We start from the raw sequence: 17,870 nt of genomic DNA on the forward strand, positions 1-17,870 counted from the left end.
AGCAGCGATGCGCTAAGAAGTAGCTCCTATAATGAGCTCAGCAGATGTGCAGTTCCACCAGGTGTTAAAGGTGTTACTAATTGCTGCCGGTTAGTTTGAAGGAGCTAGCCGGCAGCTAGCTCCGGCTAGCCGAACTCTGTGGAGTCACGGCTGCTCTGTGAGGCGGAAGCTCAGAAGCTTTGAAAGAGCAGCTCGGAGGAGGAGCTGCGTCTCGAAGGCGGAGCTCGATCCACCCAGGCTTTATGAGTAGCTAAATGGTTATCATGGGACATTAAAGGATTTCTCAGACATGCGTGAAATGTGAAAAATGTATAAAATCATTTGCTAAACAAGTACAACAAGGTTTAATTACGATTATTGATTTTGTCTGTAGATATGTTTTAGAAAAATATACAGAAAAGATTCAGTTGTTTGGATTTTGAAAATGCTGTATGTATAAAAAAAAGTGAACTTATAATAATCTTATGCTTCCACCTACACTTTTTTCGGCCCACATTTTGCGTTTTGGACACATCTGATTGATTAAAAGCTATTTTTAAAAGCAGTAGTGTGTACGTTTAATACCTGCTTAAAGGTTATTACTTTTAAAAGATTATTTAACTCTGACAATCTGACAAATATATTCAAATTTATTGAACATTTCTAGACTGTAATCTTCCAGACTTGCAATTTTTGATTCTCTCCACTAGATGTCAGTGGCCGGCTGTGTGAAGCAGCAAACTTTGAAGCCTCAGCTTGTTGGAAGAAGACGCAGCTCAGCTTTGAATTAGAAACACTGCACTGTTTTGTCTTCTCAGCTTCAAAACAGCAACATTCTATTATCAGTTCTCATATTATTTCTATGTGTATTTCAATGCAGAATAATTCACTTTTTTTCCGGCAGCAAATGAAGAGTTCTGGAGCTCTTACTTGGACATGGTTTTGTGGATACTGTGGCGCTGTTGGCTCCCTGACGGTTTGTCAGCCTTGGCAGCTGCAGCTGCTCCCGTAGCTTTCCCAGCTCCTTTAGATGCTGCCTTCGTAGCTCCTTTCAAAGTCGGGGTGGAAGTGGCCCCTCCCGCTGCCGCCGACGGCCCCGGCCCTCCGGCCACAGAGAGGCCTTGTCCTACGGCAGTCATGGCACTTATTCTGTCTTTGGGCAGAGTGTTGGTGGATCCAATGGAGTAGATAGGGAGACTGGAATACGGTTTAGATGGAAGCCGCATCTGGTGGAAATTGAAGGCAGAAATGTTATCAGTGGTATATAATCGTATTTATGACATATGAGGGCCATTGTACATGGAAAAAGTAAATGAGTAAATTTCCACCAAAAAAACTTTTAGATTAATCTCAGAAATTTTCTAGAAAAAAAAAAGGAAATTTCTGAGCTACAAAAGTAGAAAAATTGCAAGAAAAGAACTCAGAAATTTTGAGAGGAATCCCAGAAATTATCTGGAAAGAAGGACATTTCTGAAATATAAACGTTCAAAATCTGATAGAAAGAAATCCTGAAATTTCGAGATTAAAATTTTGGAATTTAGAAAATTCTCTAGCTTTTTCTGTAAAATTTCTGAGATTGATTTAAAAATATTTTGGTGAAATTTTTTTAATGCACCGTCACATTGACGCCACAGTGAGCTGATTGGCTGATGGATTCATTCTGTGTGACGTACCTTTTTGCAGCACTGTGAGCACACAGGCCTACAAACAGAAGGTTGGAACATAAAACAGAGAAAGACATTAATTATAGTCAATGCTGCAAAACACGAAGAGACATCCAGCTTGTATAGATTTCTAAATATGAAAAAGTTTACTTTATGCAGAACTGGCAGGTATAGGACCAGGTGAAGAAGGAAAACCTTTTGGTTCGACAGCAGAAGCAAAGCTGCAATAAGACATGAATGGAGTTATTTAGTCCACTGACAACTACAGTACATGTACACTCAACAATAGAAAACTATTTTCTGAAGAAAAATGTATAAAGTTGTGAAATAAATACCCATGTTCCCAAGACTTTACATTAATGGGCATAATAATGACATTATCTGGTCCTCATCAGTTAGCATTGCCATAGTAGATAAATATACAGTTCTTCTCTATATATGGGAGTATAACTTAGATTTGGGAATTTATTTCTAAACGCATCACAAAACCAGGAATAGGTTTTTGTTTTGAAGATCTGGTAGAAATCAGATGATCCTGACTTGTTTCTGCTAAGCGTGGAGTAAGCCTCGGCCATATGATTCATTTAACGGTACCTTGCCCTTCTTCATGGCGTTGTAGATGTCTTTGTACTGCTGGAACTTCTCCAGCTCTGCTTTCACCAGCACCTGTCTGATATGCATCACTTCCTCCACCGTCAGAGACAGACACTCCACAGGGAAACAAAACTCCTCCTGCAAAACACGCCCCAACAAAACAACACGCTTATTTAAACCCAAACACTTCAAAACTAAAGGCAAAATCATAACCGTTTTTTTTTTTAACCCTGTCTATATCACATCAGCCTTTAAAGAACCATTAAAAAAATGCATTTATACTTTGTGATATCCAAATGGTGGGCTGCACAGTGGAGCAGTTGGTAGCCCTGTTGCCTTGCAGCAAGAAGGTCCTGGGTTCAATTACCGGCCAGGGGTCTTTCTGCAAGGAGTTAGCATGTTCTCCCTGTGCATGCGTGGGTTCTCTCCGGTTCTCCGGCTTCCTCCCACAGTCCAAAAACATGACTGTTAGGTAAATTGGTCTCTCTAAATTCTCCCTAGGTGTGAGTGTGTGTGTGCATGGTTGTGTATCCTGTCTGTTTCTGTGTTGCCTTGTGACAGACTGGATGTGACAGCACTTGATATTCCAGAAACTGTTTTAGTATCTACTTGCGCTAAGTTTAGAAAAGCCACAAAGTCCGTAACCCTGGTTAGTAACTTTAGGCCATGGCAGAAGTTTGCTGTTACTGTTGATAAATGGAGCCTAAAGAAGCATTAGGAGAGGATAGCAGGGCTACAGTGGTAGCACCAGGACTGACTGAGAGGAGACTGGCAAACCTTAAGTGACTCCCTTCGTCTGATGCAAACACTTCTGCACAGAACAAAAAGCACCTTGACCAAACCCAACAGAAACGCCTCAGCGGGGTGGGAGCTCTGCAAAGAATGGAGAGCTGGGGGAGACGGGTGGAGGAGGAGGAGCAGGAGGGAAGTGATCCAGGAAGGATGCGAGGCTGTCGCCCCGACGGTCTGAATTGTGAAGACGGATGAGGTGTTTGTGGGGAAAAAGGAGAACAGAGCAGCTGGATTGAATAACTGATTGTACTTTACTGAAAGGGTGACCAAAGGAGAGAGCTAAAATGAAAACGGTGATCTATTTAACTTTCAAACCAAAGCAAGACGCAGTTAACTTCTTTAAAGTTTTCAACGGTCTTCTTGGTTATTCTTTCACATAATTTCCAATTTTCACAAATCAAATGTGTGCAAATCTTTGTCGATATTCTGCTACTGTAAAAAAAATCAACACAACTTCCCAATTGTGGTGTTTCCAATAAATAAGAAATGAAATTAAAATAACACGTGAAAATGCTTGTTCATGCGACAAGTCATAAAAATCATGGCAGTAACAGATGTAAACAGTTACATGAGATATATTCATATTTCATCCATGGCACTAGAACTCATCATCTATCAGAGCTCTGGTGGAACCAGCCGCAAACTGTCCAGGAAAAAAAACACAAAACCATCATCCTCCTACCGCCACTTCCTGTCGTCTTCTTTGTCGTCTTTGCCAGTAGTAACATCCGGCTGTTGATCATGTGACCCATGTCATGCGAAAACTGCGTTTCCATTCCAGTTTTGCGAAATACACCAATTTCGATACGGCTGACAAACCACGTCATCCTAGCGCAAAAATCTTTCTATCAAAAATTGTGAGATCTTTTTTAAATTGGCGCTTTTCTGCTAAGCAAATTTATTTTCACAATTTAAATTTGGGCACTTAATCAATAGAAAGGCAGCTAGTGTTTCAGACGCCATTTCACAGTTTAGGAGTGAATGAATGCGGGGATCTCACTCACCAGAGACTTGGAGTTCTGCTTGGACGGTGGCTGGAACTGTCGGACGCTGGTGGGCGTTTCCTTCTCGATGGAGTGTCTCCTCTGGGGGGTCTGACGCCTCTCTGGCTGAGGTGTGGAGGAGATGGGCAGGAACATGGGAGGGGCTGGTGTAAGAAAGGACAGACAACAAATGAGGAAACTTCAATCAGAAATTATTTTTGAACTGATGAGAAGTTAACACCCTACCTGCGGTAGAGAACTCTTCTGGCATCTTTAGTGTGAATTCAGGTTAGTTGAACCCAGAGGCTAAAACTAACATTTAGCTAACACTTAACTTCTCGAAACATTGATGTACTTTACTGTGTCCTTAACAAGCATGTGACTTATTAATAATAATTATGGTTCAACTGAACAGCAGCCTTCCACTCAGATTTATGCAGTTTTCACAACAACCTCATAGGGGGCAACAATGGAGTGTTCTACTGTATTTAACAGAGGAAGAGAAGAAGAAAATAATGGAAATGAAAGAATCAAGCAATTTTTCAACAGTTTGGGGTTTTAGTTCTCCCTGAAATATTGATAATCAACACTGGGAAAACAGCAGAGCTTTCCCAGATGTATTTCTCTGAAAACAAATAGTGATGCATGAAACAGTGGCATCGACATTGGTAGGGGCTGATGTTAGTTTTTTTTTTTTTAACATATAGGTATTGGTCCAATGAGTAAAGCTGGTCCAATAAAATAAAAATTCATAACTCTCCAGAGGGTTCTGTGTCTCAGAGCTTAATTAATATTTTTGAAGAGACAATTTTGTTTACAGTCATCATAATCCATTTGAATGGTTTTGGTTGTGTGTGATTTTTATTTTCAATTTATTTGTTGTTTTGTTTTTGGTTATTGTGTTTTATTTTGGATAATTAAAATATGTCACACTTCCATTGTAGAGTGTCCTGTACAAAATTAAAGTTTATTATTCTTGCAAACTTGAATTACTATGCCGTTATAAATATATTACTTGAAAATGGTCTCAAAACAGCAATATTATCGTTTACCGCAATAATTACCGGGACAATTTATTGTCCAGCAGAATTCGAATGCCTGATGCAGGAAATACAATACCTTACCAACTATTGCATCTAAGCGGTGAAGGATGTCACAATTGTGATTTAGCTCTAATTTATAATCAATTAATTGAGTAAGACACTGACTGCTCATAACGTTTCACCAGAACCTCACTTTAATAGTCCTGAACTATTCATTTAACCAAAGAACAAAAAAATCCCACATTACATAAACTCTGAGTCATTGCTGGCAAGGTTGTTAGATTAAATCTCACTTGTTGCTATCAGGTAAATTTTTTTATTAAAACAGCCAATTCAGCTCTGATGAAAGGTGAAAAACCTTTCACCTTCTTGACTCACTTTTCTTTCCCAGTGCAGACTCTGGGGACGTATCATCCATCAAAGACGTTGCCACGCTGGAGTTGCTTGCCGATGTGCGCCCGACCCACTCGTCCTGAATACACAAATGTTACCATGCCCTGCACTCGTCTTTTTGCTTCTGAAAGGTGAAGCTTAAAAACAAAAAACAACTTACATCAGAGTCGGAGCTGTCCAGCTCAGCCAGGCTGGGCGCCTTCAGGAGTTTCTTCCTCTGAGGGACGGACTGAGATCCGGAGGGCTCTACTCTGGGAGAGCGTGACCCGTTGGTCAGAGACAGAGAACTGGACGTCCTCCTGCCCATGTACGGACTGAACTCATCTGCACAGAGCCACGCAGGAGGCAGTCACTCGACAGGAAGGGAAAGCAGATCAAATGGATCTCGACCCGCCTCCTCCTGTGCTCCGTGGCATCCTCATTGGGTTTTACGCCGGATCTTTAAATTGGTTTTATCTTCTTTTCTCCCCCCCCCCAACCCCACATTTGTGAAATGGCAACCAGATCCGTCTGAGTGAAAGGATGGAATTTAATCTGCCACAGAGGACCAGGGTTGGAGATCCATTTGAGGGTGGAGGAGTTTGGGAGTTATGCGGAGGAGGTTCAAAGGAGAACGTAGAAAACGCAGACAGGTTAAATGAAGTATTTAGATTATCTATGACATCCTTTTATTTACCACTAACTCTGATAATATCTATCTTTTTGTGTGAACTACGTCCTCAAATGTAAGGCCTTACTTTGTATTGACCAAACTGGAACTGGGATGAGAGCAGAATATTTAAAGCAAAGGACAAAACCTTCACAAAGTTTAGTAGAAAACGAGGAGCGTAAGAGGAGGAGGTGCAGGAGTACAAGCCTCTCTAAAACCCAACATTTCTAAGAAAAAAAAAATCAAACAAGACTTTTAAGTGATTTACTCAGACATCATTTTGCATTCTGCATAATTCTTTCAGCTCCCAGCAGTCGAGTTTTTCTTTTTTTTTTCTTTTTTTTTTGGGAGACATTAGTTTGCAGCCAGGGAGGGGAGACAGAAAAGGCCAAAAGATTAAAGCCAAACAAGGTTGTTCAAACCGCAGCACTGCTGATACGTTACCTACTCCTGTACGGAACAAATCCTGAGGCATACTGCGAGTTTTGCCAAAACCTAAAAGGTAGACACCTCTCTTATTAGAGCAGCACAGAGAACATAATGCAACTAAACCATTAACTGCATCCAAACAATCCATATTCTCAAATGGCAGAGGTACCTTCTCAGCTAACAGTTTAACACTTTTTAAGCCTTTCTCTTCCCTGTTCCTGATTGAGGGATTTCCAACCTGTTTTCTTTGAACTTTTCTAATATATCACATCAATCTTTCATTTGTGGCTTGCATTGCAAGTTTGGTTTGAAGAAGTAAAAAGCATGATATCGACCGATATCGATCGGACACAAAAAAAACCCAGCTGAATTGACTTAAAATGTTTCTTTCTTTGAAGTACAGACATAAATGTACAGAATTAGTCATTTATTTGATTACTCTGCACCAGCAGAGCACATTTAAATACACCAGCAGCTTCACAAGCTGGCTCAAACATGTAGAAAACCCCCCAAACTTTCATTTGTTCAGTCAGTGTAACTAGCAGTGTAACAGCTAATGTAAAATAAATAATAAAGAAACTGAAACTGACAAAAACAATAGGTTGACTGTTTTGGTCAAACATATAGAAATAAACCACAACAAACCTTTTTTTTTCAAATAGTTCAGAAAATGTAATTATATTCTAAATATAATGTAACATAAATAATGATGATGTGGCTCGGAGAACAAAGCATAGAATTAGACTGACTAGATCTGCACTTATGGTTCTGGAACTTTGTCCCCGAGAGCCGATCTGGAATTATTTTTCAATATCTGGACCAATACAGATATTAACATTGCATCTCTAGAACACAGTGGACTCAATCTGTCATTACTGCTAAATCATTACAGACGAATGACTGTACACACAACAACACACACGGATCACCAGAAAACATAAATGGCAGAGGGTTGGACTTAAAGACTGTGGTATGATGAGGGACACTGACATCAGAAGGAGGCAACATGGACCACAGCATCATACTGCCTCTGCAGTCATTTCAGATTGTACATTAGAGGTTACCATGGCAGCATGTGGTTCACAGTGGTGTGACACTTTTACACATCATGGACCAGATCTTTGAGAAGAACCCTTCTGGTTAAATATCTGCCTGTCTCAACATGGCACAGTTCTAAAAACTAGCATTCACTGAGGTATTAATAGTGTTCATCACAAAGCAGTGACATTATTCATATCATTCGACTTAACTATACTTTTCCTTGTGAATAACTCAGTCCCTGAGCTGTGATTTTCTTTTAAAAGCTCCAGAGCAGTAACAGATCTTTAAATGTCCCAGACTGCCTGCAAGGCAAAACGATCTGTTCCAACCAGCCAGAGAGCCGGGCTTAATCTCCTCCTTTGGGACGACACCGTTTTAATGAGAAATAGGGGAATCCCTTCTCTTAGAAATTGAAAAAAAAAAAGAGCGAGCACGCAGCAAATCTTTAAAAACAGATTTGATGATGCAACAGATATTGTTTTTGTTTTTTTTTTTTCTTCTTGGTGACGTTGGGATTAGGATACAGAGATTTTTCCAGGTCAAAAATATTTCTCATAAGCTGAAATAAAATCAAATGATCCTTCAAAATATGGTTTCTAATAAGAAAAATGTATGTTCAATTTTATGTAAGTGGCTCCCAACATTAATTTTGGTCTGTTAAAAAATAGATTAAATAAATAATATTTATTTAATTAAAATTTTAAATATTATAAACATTCAAATATTGCTTCTTTTTTTTTTTTTTTTTGGTGTGGTAGTAAATTTATTAATCTGGTACCTGAGTCCTAATTTTGTAACACAAACAAGCAAGGTGGTATGACAATAAAAAAATCCTTAAATCCTTGAATCCTTGAAAATAAAATGGCACTACTGGTGAGATTAGCTAAAAATCTTGATACATTCTTACTTTAGTCGAAGACATTAATTGCAGTTCCTCTTTTTAATCTTTTTCCCTTTTGTCATCCATATATCTGTGATAGACGCAAAAAAAAGCGAGCTAGCTAGCAAGGGTACACTAGCATCTAGTTAGCGGTAACCGCATCCGCTTCAAGTCACAGAACGCAATGAAAATGTCTATGTGCAACTCAAACTTTTGCTTGAAATAAAAAAAAACACTATATGGAAGATATGACTAAATAGTTCTGCCTCAACACAAATTAAAGCCATGTGATTAATGTTTTTAAAGTCAACTTGCTTGCAAATTTCATGGCAATATATGTATTTAAAGGCAAGCCTCAGAATAAATGAAGTACATAAATATAATTATCCCTCTTCTTTGTATTTTGTATTCTGTAATCCAGTTTGTGAGTGGTGTCTTAGGCCCTTTAGTTGCTAAGCTACACACAGTTTCCACCAGCTACTCTGTAACTTGGTTTTTGCTGCAAGAAATGTGGGTTTTATAATATTTTTTCTACCAAACCTTTTAAAAACAAGTCCCAGAGCCCCATTTAGTGTCATTAAAATTTGTTTCAGTGTTTGTTCCCCTAAGGATCCTCTTGCTGATCAGTGTCCCACTTAGCAACAGCTAACCACCACACAGAAGCATGACATGGAATGTGTGCACAGTCAGTACTGAGCATGTGTGTGTGTGTGTGTCGGGGTGTCTCTGCATGTGTGAGCTGATAAAGCAGATGAACAGCCACAGCACGGTGGAGGAAATGAGATAAAAAGCCAGGTAAGCAGCAAAGGGAAACGTTACCTGACGCATCAAAACTGAAAGACATGCTAAGAGGCCGAATTACTGCAACGAGAAACAGTCACGGTGCAGGGCGGTTACTGCATGTTGAAGCAGGACTTAACTCACACAAGAGAAAGCAAACGGCTTCTTTCTGGCTAATAATATTAATAGGAATATTAACAGCTTTCACATCAAAACAGATATTTTCTCTTTTGTGATGGATTTTGTCCGACAGATTCCTGGTAGCTGTGTCCGCCAGTGGGAGCCAGCAAAACTTACCCAAGTCTGCCCAAGTCTTAACCACTACTTTTTTTAAAAGCTTTGATCCACCAATTTTGCTTGCAGTGATTGCCTGAAAATATTGCACAGCAAAATAGTAAGTTGTAGGTATAATCAATCTGTTTCATTACTTTATTTTTTAATTATTCTTTTTAACCACAGTTCAAAAGCAACGTATGATTTTCATCGGTTAATTTTTAGAACATTTTTATTCATTGCCATCAAAGCTGCATCTGTGATAGACGCAAACAAACCTAGCTCGCTAGCTAGCAAGGGTATATTAGTAGCTAGGTAGCAGTAGCCTCAAGTGATTTCAGCGACCATTTCGGGCTTTTTGGTCATACTAACAATTTTGACAGCAGGTGTAAAGGGGCATAGCATCTGACCTGAATGTCGTCTGCTCAGCCTTCCTGTTATCTGCTGAACTCTGTCTCAATTGGGCCTTAGCGGCTTCCTCTGAATTCATTCTTAAACTCATTTCTTAGTAATTTAGGCTAACTTTAAGTCTTCTTTCCTCACCAAAAGTGTTGCTAGTACTTAGTTGTGATACGTTCACTTATTTGTAAAAGGACAATTTTTTGGGGTTGTGGAACTAAATGAGGTTGAAAATTGCGTGACTGAGTCATCAGATAATGTCTGGATCATTTCTTTGTTTTTACTTCTGGTCTTTATGAGGTCTATGATGTTGGCGCTACCCTAACCCCTTCAGAAGCAAAATGCCTCTGTTATTTACAAATAATACAACAGTTTCTAAGACTTTGAGTTTTGAATGTGAGATTTGAATATTCTTCATGCTCTTGGAAAATTAAAGGTATAAGCCTCATTGAAGGAAAGGCTAGCTGGTCTCATTATAGACCAGCTGGTCTTATTAGCAGCAGACCAGAAACAAACTGCTAACATGTGTAAAGTATTTACCTTATGGAACAATAAGGAAGGCATGATGCAGCACTGTTTTTTTCAATATGTGGCTACACATAAGAGCAGACACAGTAACTATGAATTTGTCTTTATGATTAAAACAAAGACACTCAGCATTATTTCCTGTCCCACCTTCATCCTACGGCAAACTGTTTAAATCTGCAGTATGTAACTTTTATTTTTTTTAAAATTAGATATATATTTGTTGAAACTGTCTCTATTGTGTGACAGTATACTATGAGACAGATAATCTGTGAAAAAAATTGAGCTCCTCTTTGTGAATGCTAAAGCTAGTTAGCATGACCATAGATGACGGCAATAAACGGTTTTTCTGTAAAGGTGAGTTGTTTCTCTGCCATTAGCACATGTAGCAGCGCTATGATTGATTGACAGCGGTAAGACCCTCCTCCTAATTCTGATTGGTCTGCATTTCTTCAGATGGCAGCGGTAGCACAGGAAGCAGGTGGAAGAGATCAATCTTTTCACAGATTTTCTGTCTCATACTACACTGTCACATCAAGGTGACATTTTTAACAAATATGTAAAAAACTTTTCTTTTTTTTACACCCCTCCAGGGGTCTTTTTGTGGGCTCTAGAGTCCTTTTTTTACGAAGTAGGCTGACAGGAAAGGGGGAAGAAGAGGAGGGAAGACATGCGGTAAACGTCGCCGGGTCCGGGAGTCGAACCCACGACAGCCGCGTTGAGGACTTGAGGCCTCCAAATGTGGGTTGCGCTAACCCCTACGCCACCACGACACGCCCCAAAAAAAACATATATTTTTAATAAAAGTTACATATTGCAGCTTTAATGCAGAGAACATTAATAGGCATCAGCAGCCACACAGACAAAAGGTTAGGAAGCAGTGGCTACAACAGCAAAGAGCAGAGAGGAATATTAGTGATATAGAGCACAAAATGAACTGAAATAGCTCCAAGCAATAAGGCCAAAGTGCACTGCATGTGATCAGCTTAAACATTTTAATGTGAACTATATTTATATGGTGTGTGGAGTGTGCATGTTTGTGCTGTATCGTTAATAAATGCACGACGGGTCTCCTTACCCAGCCGCCCTCTGCGGATCTCGTCGGGTGAAACCGGGCGAAGCTTCCTCTCAGCCTTGATCTCCTCCAGGATCCGCTCATGCAGGGTCGGAGGAGGCTGAGCCTGAGGCTTCAGCTTACGAGCCGACACCTGGGAGCGGGTAAGATATATAGAGTGCAATGGGGGAAAAAAACACTGACATGAAGGGTATCAGCCTCCAGGCAGAGGACCTACCTCTGCAGCTTCATGAATTAAATAATCCCCTCAACATCGTCTGCTGGTCTTGCTGTCAGAAGGAAGACCGTTGCTTTTCACTGACTACAAATATCTGCATCAGTCTATGTTTGTTGCGTACAAATTAAATCTATTCTTTTTTTCTCCAAAGAGTTTTTGCGGCGCTAGTGGCTTATATTTTTTCGACAATAGTCAGACAGGAAGGAGGGTGAGGAGAGGGGGAAAGACATGCGGCAAAGGTCGTCGGGACCAGGAGTCGAACCCGCGACGTCCGCGTCGAGGACTAAGGCCTCCAAACATGGGGTATGCTAACCCCCTGCGCCACCTCAGCACGCCCCACAAATTAAATCTATTCTATTCAAATTGTAAATTGTCTTTTTTGTTTGTAGTGAGAGATTACGTTGTGGCAGTAAAAGATGAATTTGTCTTAAAGCTTTTTGCAGCTCTTTACCGGGGTTTTCAATAAATGCGGCTGGTAAGTTATAATCAAATCCTCTCAGCATGGGACGTCTGTGGCTGTGAGCCAAGAAGTCACTTGTGCTGGATGGAGCTGTTTCACATGAACGCTCACTGTTTCCTACAGATAAAGACCGATCTGTGCTTCCTCACAAGGATTTTTCTGTTCCGTGCTGAAGTCCGAAGCGCTTCTTTTTACTCACAGGATTAAGTGGCGGTCTGGACCTGATGAACTCCAGGATGACTTCATGAGCGCTTTTCTTTAACCTCGGTGGGATGTCTCCATTAACCTGACGGAACAAAGCAGACCCACATGCTAACCAAACCCATCGTGTTATAAAAAGCTTATTTATAGGCAACAAACCAAAAAAGAAAAGCCAGTAAAAGGCCCCCATTGGTTGAACTAAGGCTGAATGTTTTGCTAATTCTCAAAGAAATGAACCAATAAGGATGCATTCACACCAACCCTGTTTAGTCCGGTTTAATCAAACTCTTTAATAAAACTTGTTTGCCTGGAAAGTCTGGTTCATTTGGGAATGTGATTAAACTCTGATGTGGACAAAAAAAGCAAACTCTGGTGCACCTGCAAACCTGGGTATCAGTGAGGTTCGAATGCCAAGTGGACCAGAGACCGCTCCAAAGGCAGGAAGTGGACGATAGCGCAGGGCATCCTTCACAAAATGTAAAAAAAAAACAGAGTGGCGGCAGATTTTAGTGGTTGTAGGATTTTTACTTTTTCTCTATGGTAAAAGACCGTGAGCCATGTGTCCCTGTTGAGCTAGACTCGTTTTGTCTGTACTTACCCAGAATACCCTGCAATATAATCCACTTCCTGCTTTTGGACCGGATTCCAGTCGGCTTGCATAAACATATGCATCGGAACCGCGCTAGAGTTCACATCAATCGAACCGAAACCGTAGGTTTGTAGGCGGACCAGAGTTCAGTTTTTGCTGTGTGTCAGAGTTCGTTTACAGATTCACACCAACACAAACGAACCAAACCTTCTAGGCAAATGAGCTATAGTTTGATTAAAGCGGACTAAACTGGTCTGGTGTGAATGCACCATAAGAGGCATGTCTGCAGGGTTAATCTCAAGGATTGTTAAAAGTCTCTGTTGTGTACTCCAGGACTAACCATGACTTTGCGCAGCTTGTAGCGTTTGGACCTGATGTCGTCCATGAGCATCTCATACGGAGTGAGCTGGTACTCGATCGGCAGAGGGTTGTACTGACGCTCCTGCACCTTCTTCAGCTTCACTCCTTCACGCAGGTCCCTCATCACCTGCACCCAGAATCGAGCCTGGCAGAGAGAGAAAACATTTGTTCCATTAGTTTCTGTCCAGCACGTCAGACCGCATAAATGTCATACTTTTGGATGCAGAGCCATAATTTAGAATAATAAGGATAATACTATGCATTGCTATGGGCAGGCCCCAATAAATCTGAGGTAAGAAGTGTGGTTTCCCACCCAGTCGGCGTTCTGCAGCTCGTTGAGGTCTCGGACCGGCTCCTCTGAGGATTCCTCCTCCATCTTTCGGAGGTTCTGTTGAAGGACGAGACAGGATTAGTGCGATCACAGCTCTGAATCCACTCAGGACAGGCTGGTCTTTACCCCTCAGGAGACAACACGCATCCTGATCCCTGTTAATAAAAGAAGGCTAAGGGGAGCTTTGATGAATGCAAAGCTCATCAAAAACACTGTCTTTAAATTTTTATACTAAAGAGTTCAGGGAAAAGTGCCTTCAATTTGAGAACATTTGTTCAATGGGAAAAAAATACCACATCACAAAATTATTGGTGGCACAAAATAAATGGCTTTTGTACAATTCAGAGTTTCTAGAAAGCTAGATTTTAGTTTTAGAACTAAAAAAAATTGTGATGCAGAAATGTTTGTTCAGTCAAATAATGATCCATAAAATATGGCCGAACCAATACAGAACTAGTTAACTAGAGAAGCATGGGACCACAGGAGAGGAGCCGGGACTAAATATTATAGAAGAAGACTCAGTGATGTTCTACTGGTAAAACATGGAAAGATTATTTTTTCTTCAAATGTTGAATTGATTCTGTGCACTTAAATTAAAGGCTAAAAGCATGTTGTGTAGTTTGCACAGATACATCATAAATACACTTCAATTGTAATTATAATTCCATGTAATCTGTGTTTGACTTGGATGAACAAAGTTCTCACGTGACTTCCAGCAGAAATGATCCAACCAGTCAGACTGAGAGGTGTGTGTGTGTGTGTGTGTGTGTGTGGGTGTGTGTGTGCGTTTTCAAGCTGCCGCAGCCTGAAATGGTTTCTGCCAAGCATCAATCTCTCCCATCTGGATGAGTCCTGACATCCAAAGCTGCCTGCTCAGTTCACTGCTGATCGCAATGTGAGGATGCTATTTATGGCAATGTTTCCTCCATTTGCACTGTTTTAATGCAGCTTCTTTTATTACAGCTTAGCGTGTGCTTTATAATTCTCTAGTGTCTCATTTCCTGTGATATCTCAAATAATAGACCAACAAATTACTCTTTTTATGACTTTTTATTTCAGTTTTCATGGCTTATAAGGACACATTAGCAGAATGTGAAAAAACACAGTTTGCTAATTGTGCTGCTTCCATTAGATAAGAAATTAAGTTAAAATTACATAAGCATAAGCTTATTCAAGTCATTACAAATCATGTCAGCAACGGATGTAAACAGTCACATGAGATGTATCCATGATTCAGCCGTGCTGCGCTTTGGGGAACCTGAAGTTGGTGATTTTACAGAAGAGTTATGGATTCAACACATTCGAATGACACACAAGTTTTTAAGAACTGTGTGATGCTGTGAGAACTCTGGTGGAGCCAGCTGTACAATGTCCAAAAAAAAAACACTGTCGGGCGTGCCGTGGTGGCGTAGGGGTTAGCACGGCCCACATTTGGAGGCCTCAAGTCCTCGACGCGGCTGTCGCGGGTTCGATTCCCGGACCCGGCGACGTTTACCGCATGTCTTCCCCCCTCTCCTTCCCCCTTTCCTGTCAGCCTACTTCATGAAAAGGGACTCTAGAGCCCACAAAAAGACCCCCTGGAGGGGTTAAAAAAAAAAAAAAAAACACTGTCACTCTATTACTACTTCCTGTCGTCTTTGTTGTATTCGCCAGCTCACGCAATTCGTGTGATGCGAAAAAAAGTGTTTCCATTGCACTTTTGTGAAATACATTTATTTAGATACTGCCGAAAATCCACCTCATATGGCGCAAAAACTCTTCATCAAAAAACGCGAGTTCTGCCACAAGCATCCCTTTGAGGACATTAATGTTGTTGATTTGGTCCAAAATGAAAATGAGTTTGACACCCCTGTATTAAAGTTAGATAATAACTACTTATAATCTGTTAACCTAACCTGATATATGCCGAACTATTCCTTTAACAATGTAACTTTGGGATGTGGAACACACAGACTAAAGTAACACAGGAGTGTTGTGCTCAGGAGGAAACAGTCCTGAATGCACAATTGAATGATGAAAGAAAATAATTCTAAATTGCTGATCACATATAAACACTATTTGTGACACTTTTTTTTTTTTGTTTGTTTCACAAATTTCCCTCCATGTTGGAAAACTTTACTTCTTCTACACTAAACTTCTTGTAGGTTATTTTTCTTTCTGAAACTTCATGTCGAATTTGGAAAATGTGGACTGGCTGTTTAATGAGTCAGGCCTTTGGACGCTTGCTCTAAAACACCTCTGAAATCATTAGTAAAAGATCAGTGTGCTTTAAAATCCGCCTGTGAAAACACCAAACAGTGCGAGTAAGTGTTCACCAGAAAGATAAAAGAGCAGAGTAAGTTGCGGCGACATCCAGCTGCCTCCCGTGTTTCCAGACAGTCAACAGTTCAGTTGGCTCACCTCCGTCTTCCTGACACTTATGTGAACCTGCACGACGGGCAGCCATTACGGTGTTGTAAAATACTGTCGACCTGACAGCGGTTCTGTGGGAAACAGAGCTGATCTGCATTCCTTGCTGCCTGCTCCGTTTCCAACAGGAGAGGTCACTGTTTGTGTGCGCATTCATGGGCGAAAGACAGAGAAAATGAGGCCGACAAACGTGTGAGAGGGTTCTAAAGCAGCTGGGCGGACATCCAAAGCGTTGCCTACGGTTAATATTTGTGGAGAGAAATTGTTCTGGTCACATAACAACGCAGCAGTGGTCGGTAAGGAAGTCACAAGGGGCAGCTCAGATGACTGCAGAGTAAAAAGCAGAAAACAAGGCCAACCAGGAAACAGCCGAATCCACCGGCTGATCATACAATGTCCAAGCATCAAATCAAAACACACCTAATCTATTCAAGAAGGAACCAAAACAGAGACCAGCTTCATTTCTTCAGACCTGAACAGAGAGAATGCAGTCACTAAAAGGATGTAGTTTGCATACTTGGTATGAATATATGAACATATCTCAGTTTATAATCTTTCCCACAATTTATCTACAACGATGAAGAAACAAAAAATCACCAGATATCCAATGTCTTAGTGCTGGCAGTCATGCATCTGTACGTGCTGCTCACATCCCTCCCCGTTTGGTGCATACTGTCCTTCAAGCTCTAGAGTGCCTGTTGTTAATGATGATGGAAAAGTAGGCAGTAGGCAGCTGGCTGCACTAGATTTATTTTGGGGTATCACAGTAAAGATTGGGCAACCTTTTTAGTTTATTTGTAAAAACAAATTGAAAACTACATATCATCCGCATTGTAATTATGCACTACTTTATGTCGGTCTATCACATGAAATCCCAATAAAATGCATTTATGTCTGTGTCTGTAATGTGGCGTAAAATAGAGCAGCCTGTTCTTGTTTTAAAACGCCGAAAAAAGAAATGAACGCCTGCGATTTATGCGGCGCTGTAAACACAGCAAAGGTGATTACTTCCGCAGACAATTACTGCAGTCTCCGACTTCCCTTTCTCTAAAGCTTCTTTCTCAGCAAGTTATGCAACCGTCCAAACCTCCTTCGCTCACTCAGATGCATTACAAGCACTTAAAGGGCAGCGGCGCAGGGCAGGAGGGAACCCTCAGGTGGAGGCCGCTCATGGGCCGATATTTCACCGCACACTCCAAATAGCTCCTGAGGAGAAACAAAAGTCTAAGATGACTCCACTTGGGTTGGAGAGTGACAAGGTATGAGGCCTGGTGGAGAAATAAAACCACTAAAACCTGGGAGAGTGGTTAAAAACAGGCAGGATGTGAATTTGAGGGGGAAAAGGAACGTGTCGATAAGGTTTCTGTAATGAAAGAATCCCATTGTTAAAGCGTCACATGGAGTCCAGGCACATGGAGACGCAATAGTTTGCATCTCCATGTGCCTGTGTAGCTCCGCTGTTACTCACAGATCAGTGTTTGTAATAACCTGCACAGACTATTCAGTGTGGAACGGCAATGTTCTGTGGTGTGTAGGCCAACTGCACAATTACAAACAGCAAACGACAACAGCAGCCGCAGCGTGTGATTGTTTTAAACACAGCTAGATGAATCAGGCAGGAAAACTTGACCTTTTGCTGGGATGACAGTCGGCATGTCGGCGCTTCATGTTATCTATGTCTGACGTGTGGAAAGCGCGCGCCGCCGTAGCTTTTTATGTGACCCGCTAGACTTAAAAGGGCTGCATGAACAGAACCTTCAAAACAACAGTTGTGCGCTGAAGTAGTATTTTATCAATCAAATCA

General features: G+C 40.9%; 1 protein-coding gene across 3 annotated transcripts in view; it reads right to left on the reverse strand.

Annotated features, from left to right (window-relative positions):
* The window catches only part of LOC116716898 (protein spire homolog 1-like), a 38,541-nt gene that overhangs the window by 3,772 nt on the left and 16,899 nt on the right, over positions 1-17,870 (reverse strand). Inside the window, exons 5-16 of one of the 3 annotated variants that reach the window (XM_032557858.1) lie at positions 13,640-13,714; positions 13,307-13,471; positions 12,376-12,462; positions 11,503-11,632; positions 9,267-9,308; positions 5,609-5,772; positions 5,434-5,527; positions 4,034-4,176; positions 2,238-2,375; positions 1,794-1,864; positions 1,653-1,680; positions 910-1,205 (exon numbers count right to left, since the gene is read on the reverse strand). In XM_032557858.1, coding sequence (XP_032413749.1) covers positions 910-1,205; positions 1,653-1,680; positions 1,794-1,864; positions 2,238-2,375; positions 4,034-4,176; positions 5,434-5,527; positions 5,609-5,772; positions 9,267-9,308; positions 11,503-11,632; positions 12,376-12,462; positions 13,307-13,471; positions 13,640-13,714 — 1,433 coding nt within the window. Of the gene's footprint in view, positions 1-909; positions 1,206-1,652; positions 1,681-1,793; positions 1,865-2,237; positions 2,376-4,033; positions 4,177-5,433; positions 5,528-5,608; positions 5,773-6,541; positions 6,593-9,266; positions 9,309-11,502; positions 11,633-12,375; positions 12,463-13,306; positions 13,472-13,639; positions 13,715-17,870 lie in introns of all 3 variants that reach the window. The other 2 variants (XM_032557857.1, XM_032557859.1) reach the window with 2 other exon arrangements.

The sequence above is a fragment of the Xiphophorus hellerii genome, chromosome 3 (assembly GCF_003331165.1).
Source record: "Xiphophorus hellerii strain 12219 chromosome 3, Xiphophorus_hellerii-4.1, whole genome shotgun sequence".
Classification (NCBI taxonomy): domain Eukaryota; kingdom Metazoa; phylum Chordata; class Actinopteri; order Cyprinodontiformes; family Poeciliidae; genus Xiphophorus; species Xiphophorus hellerii.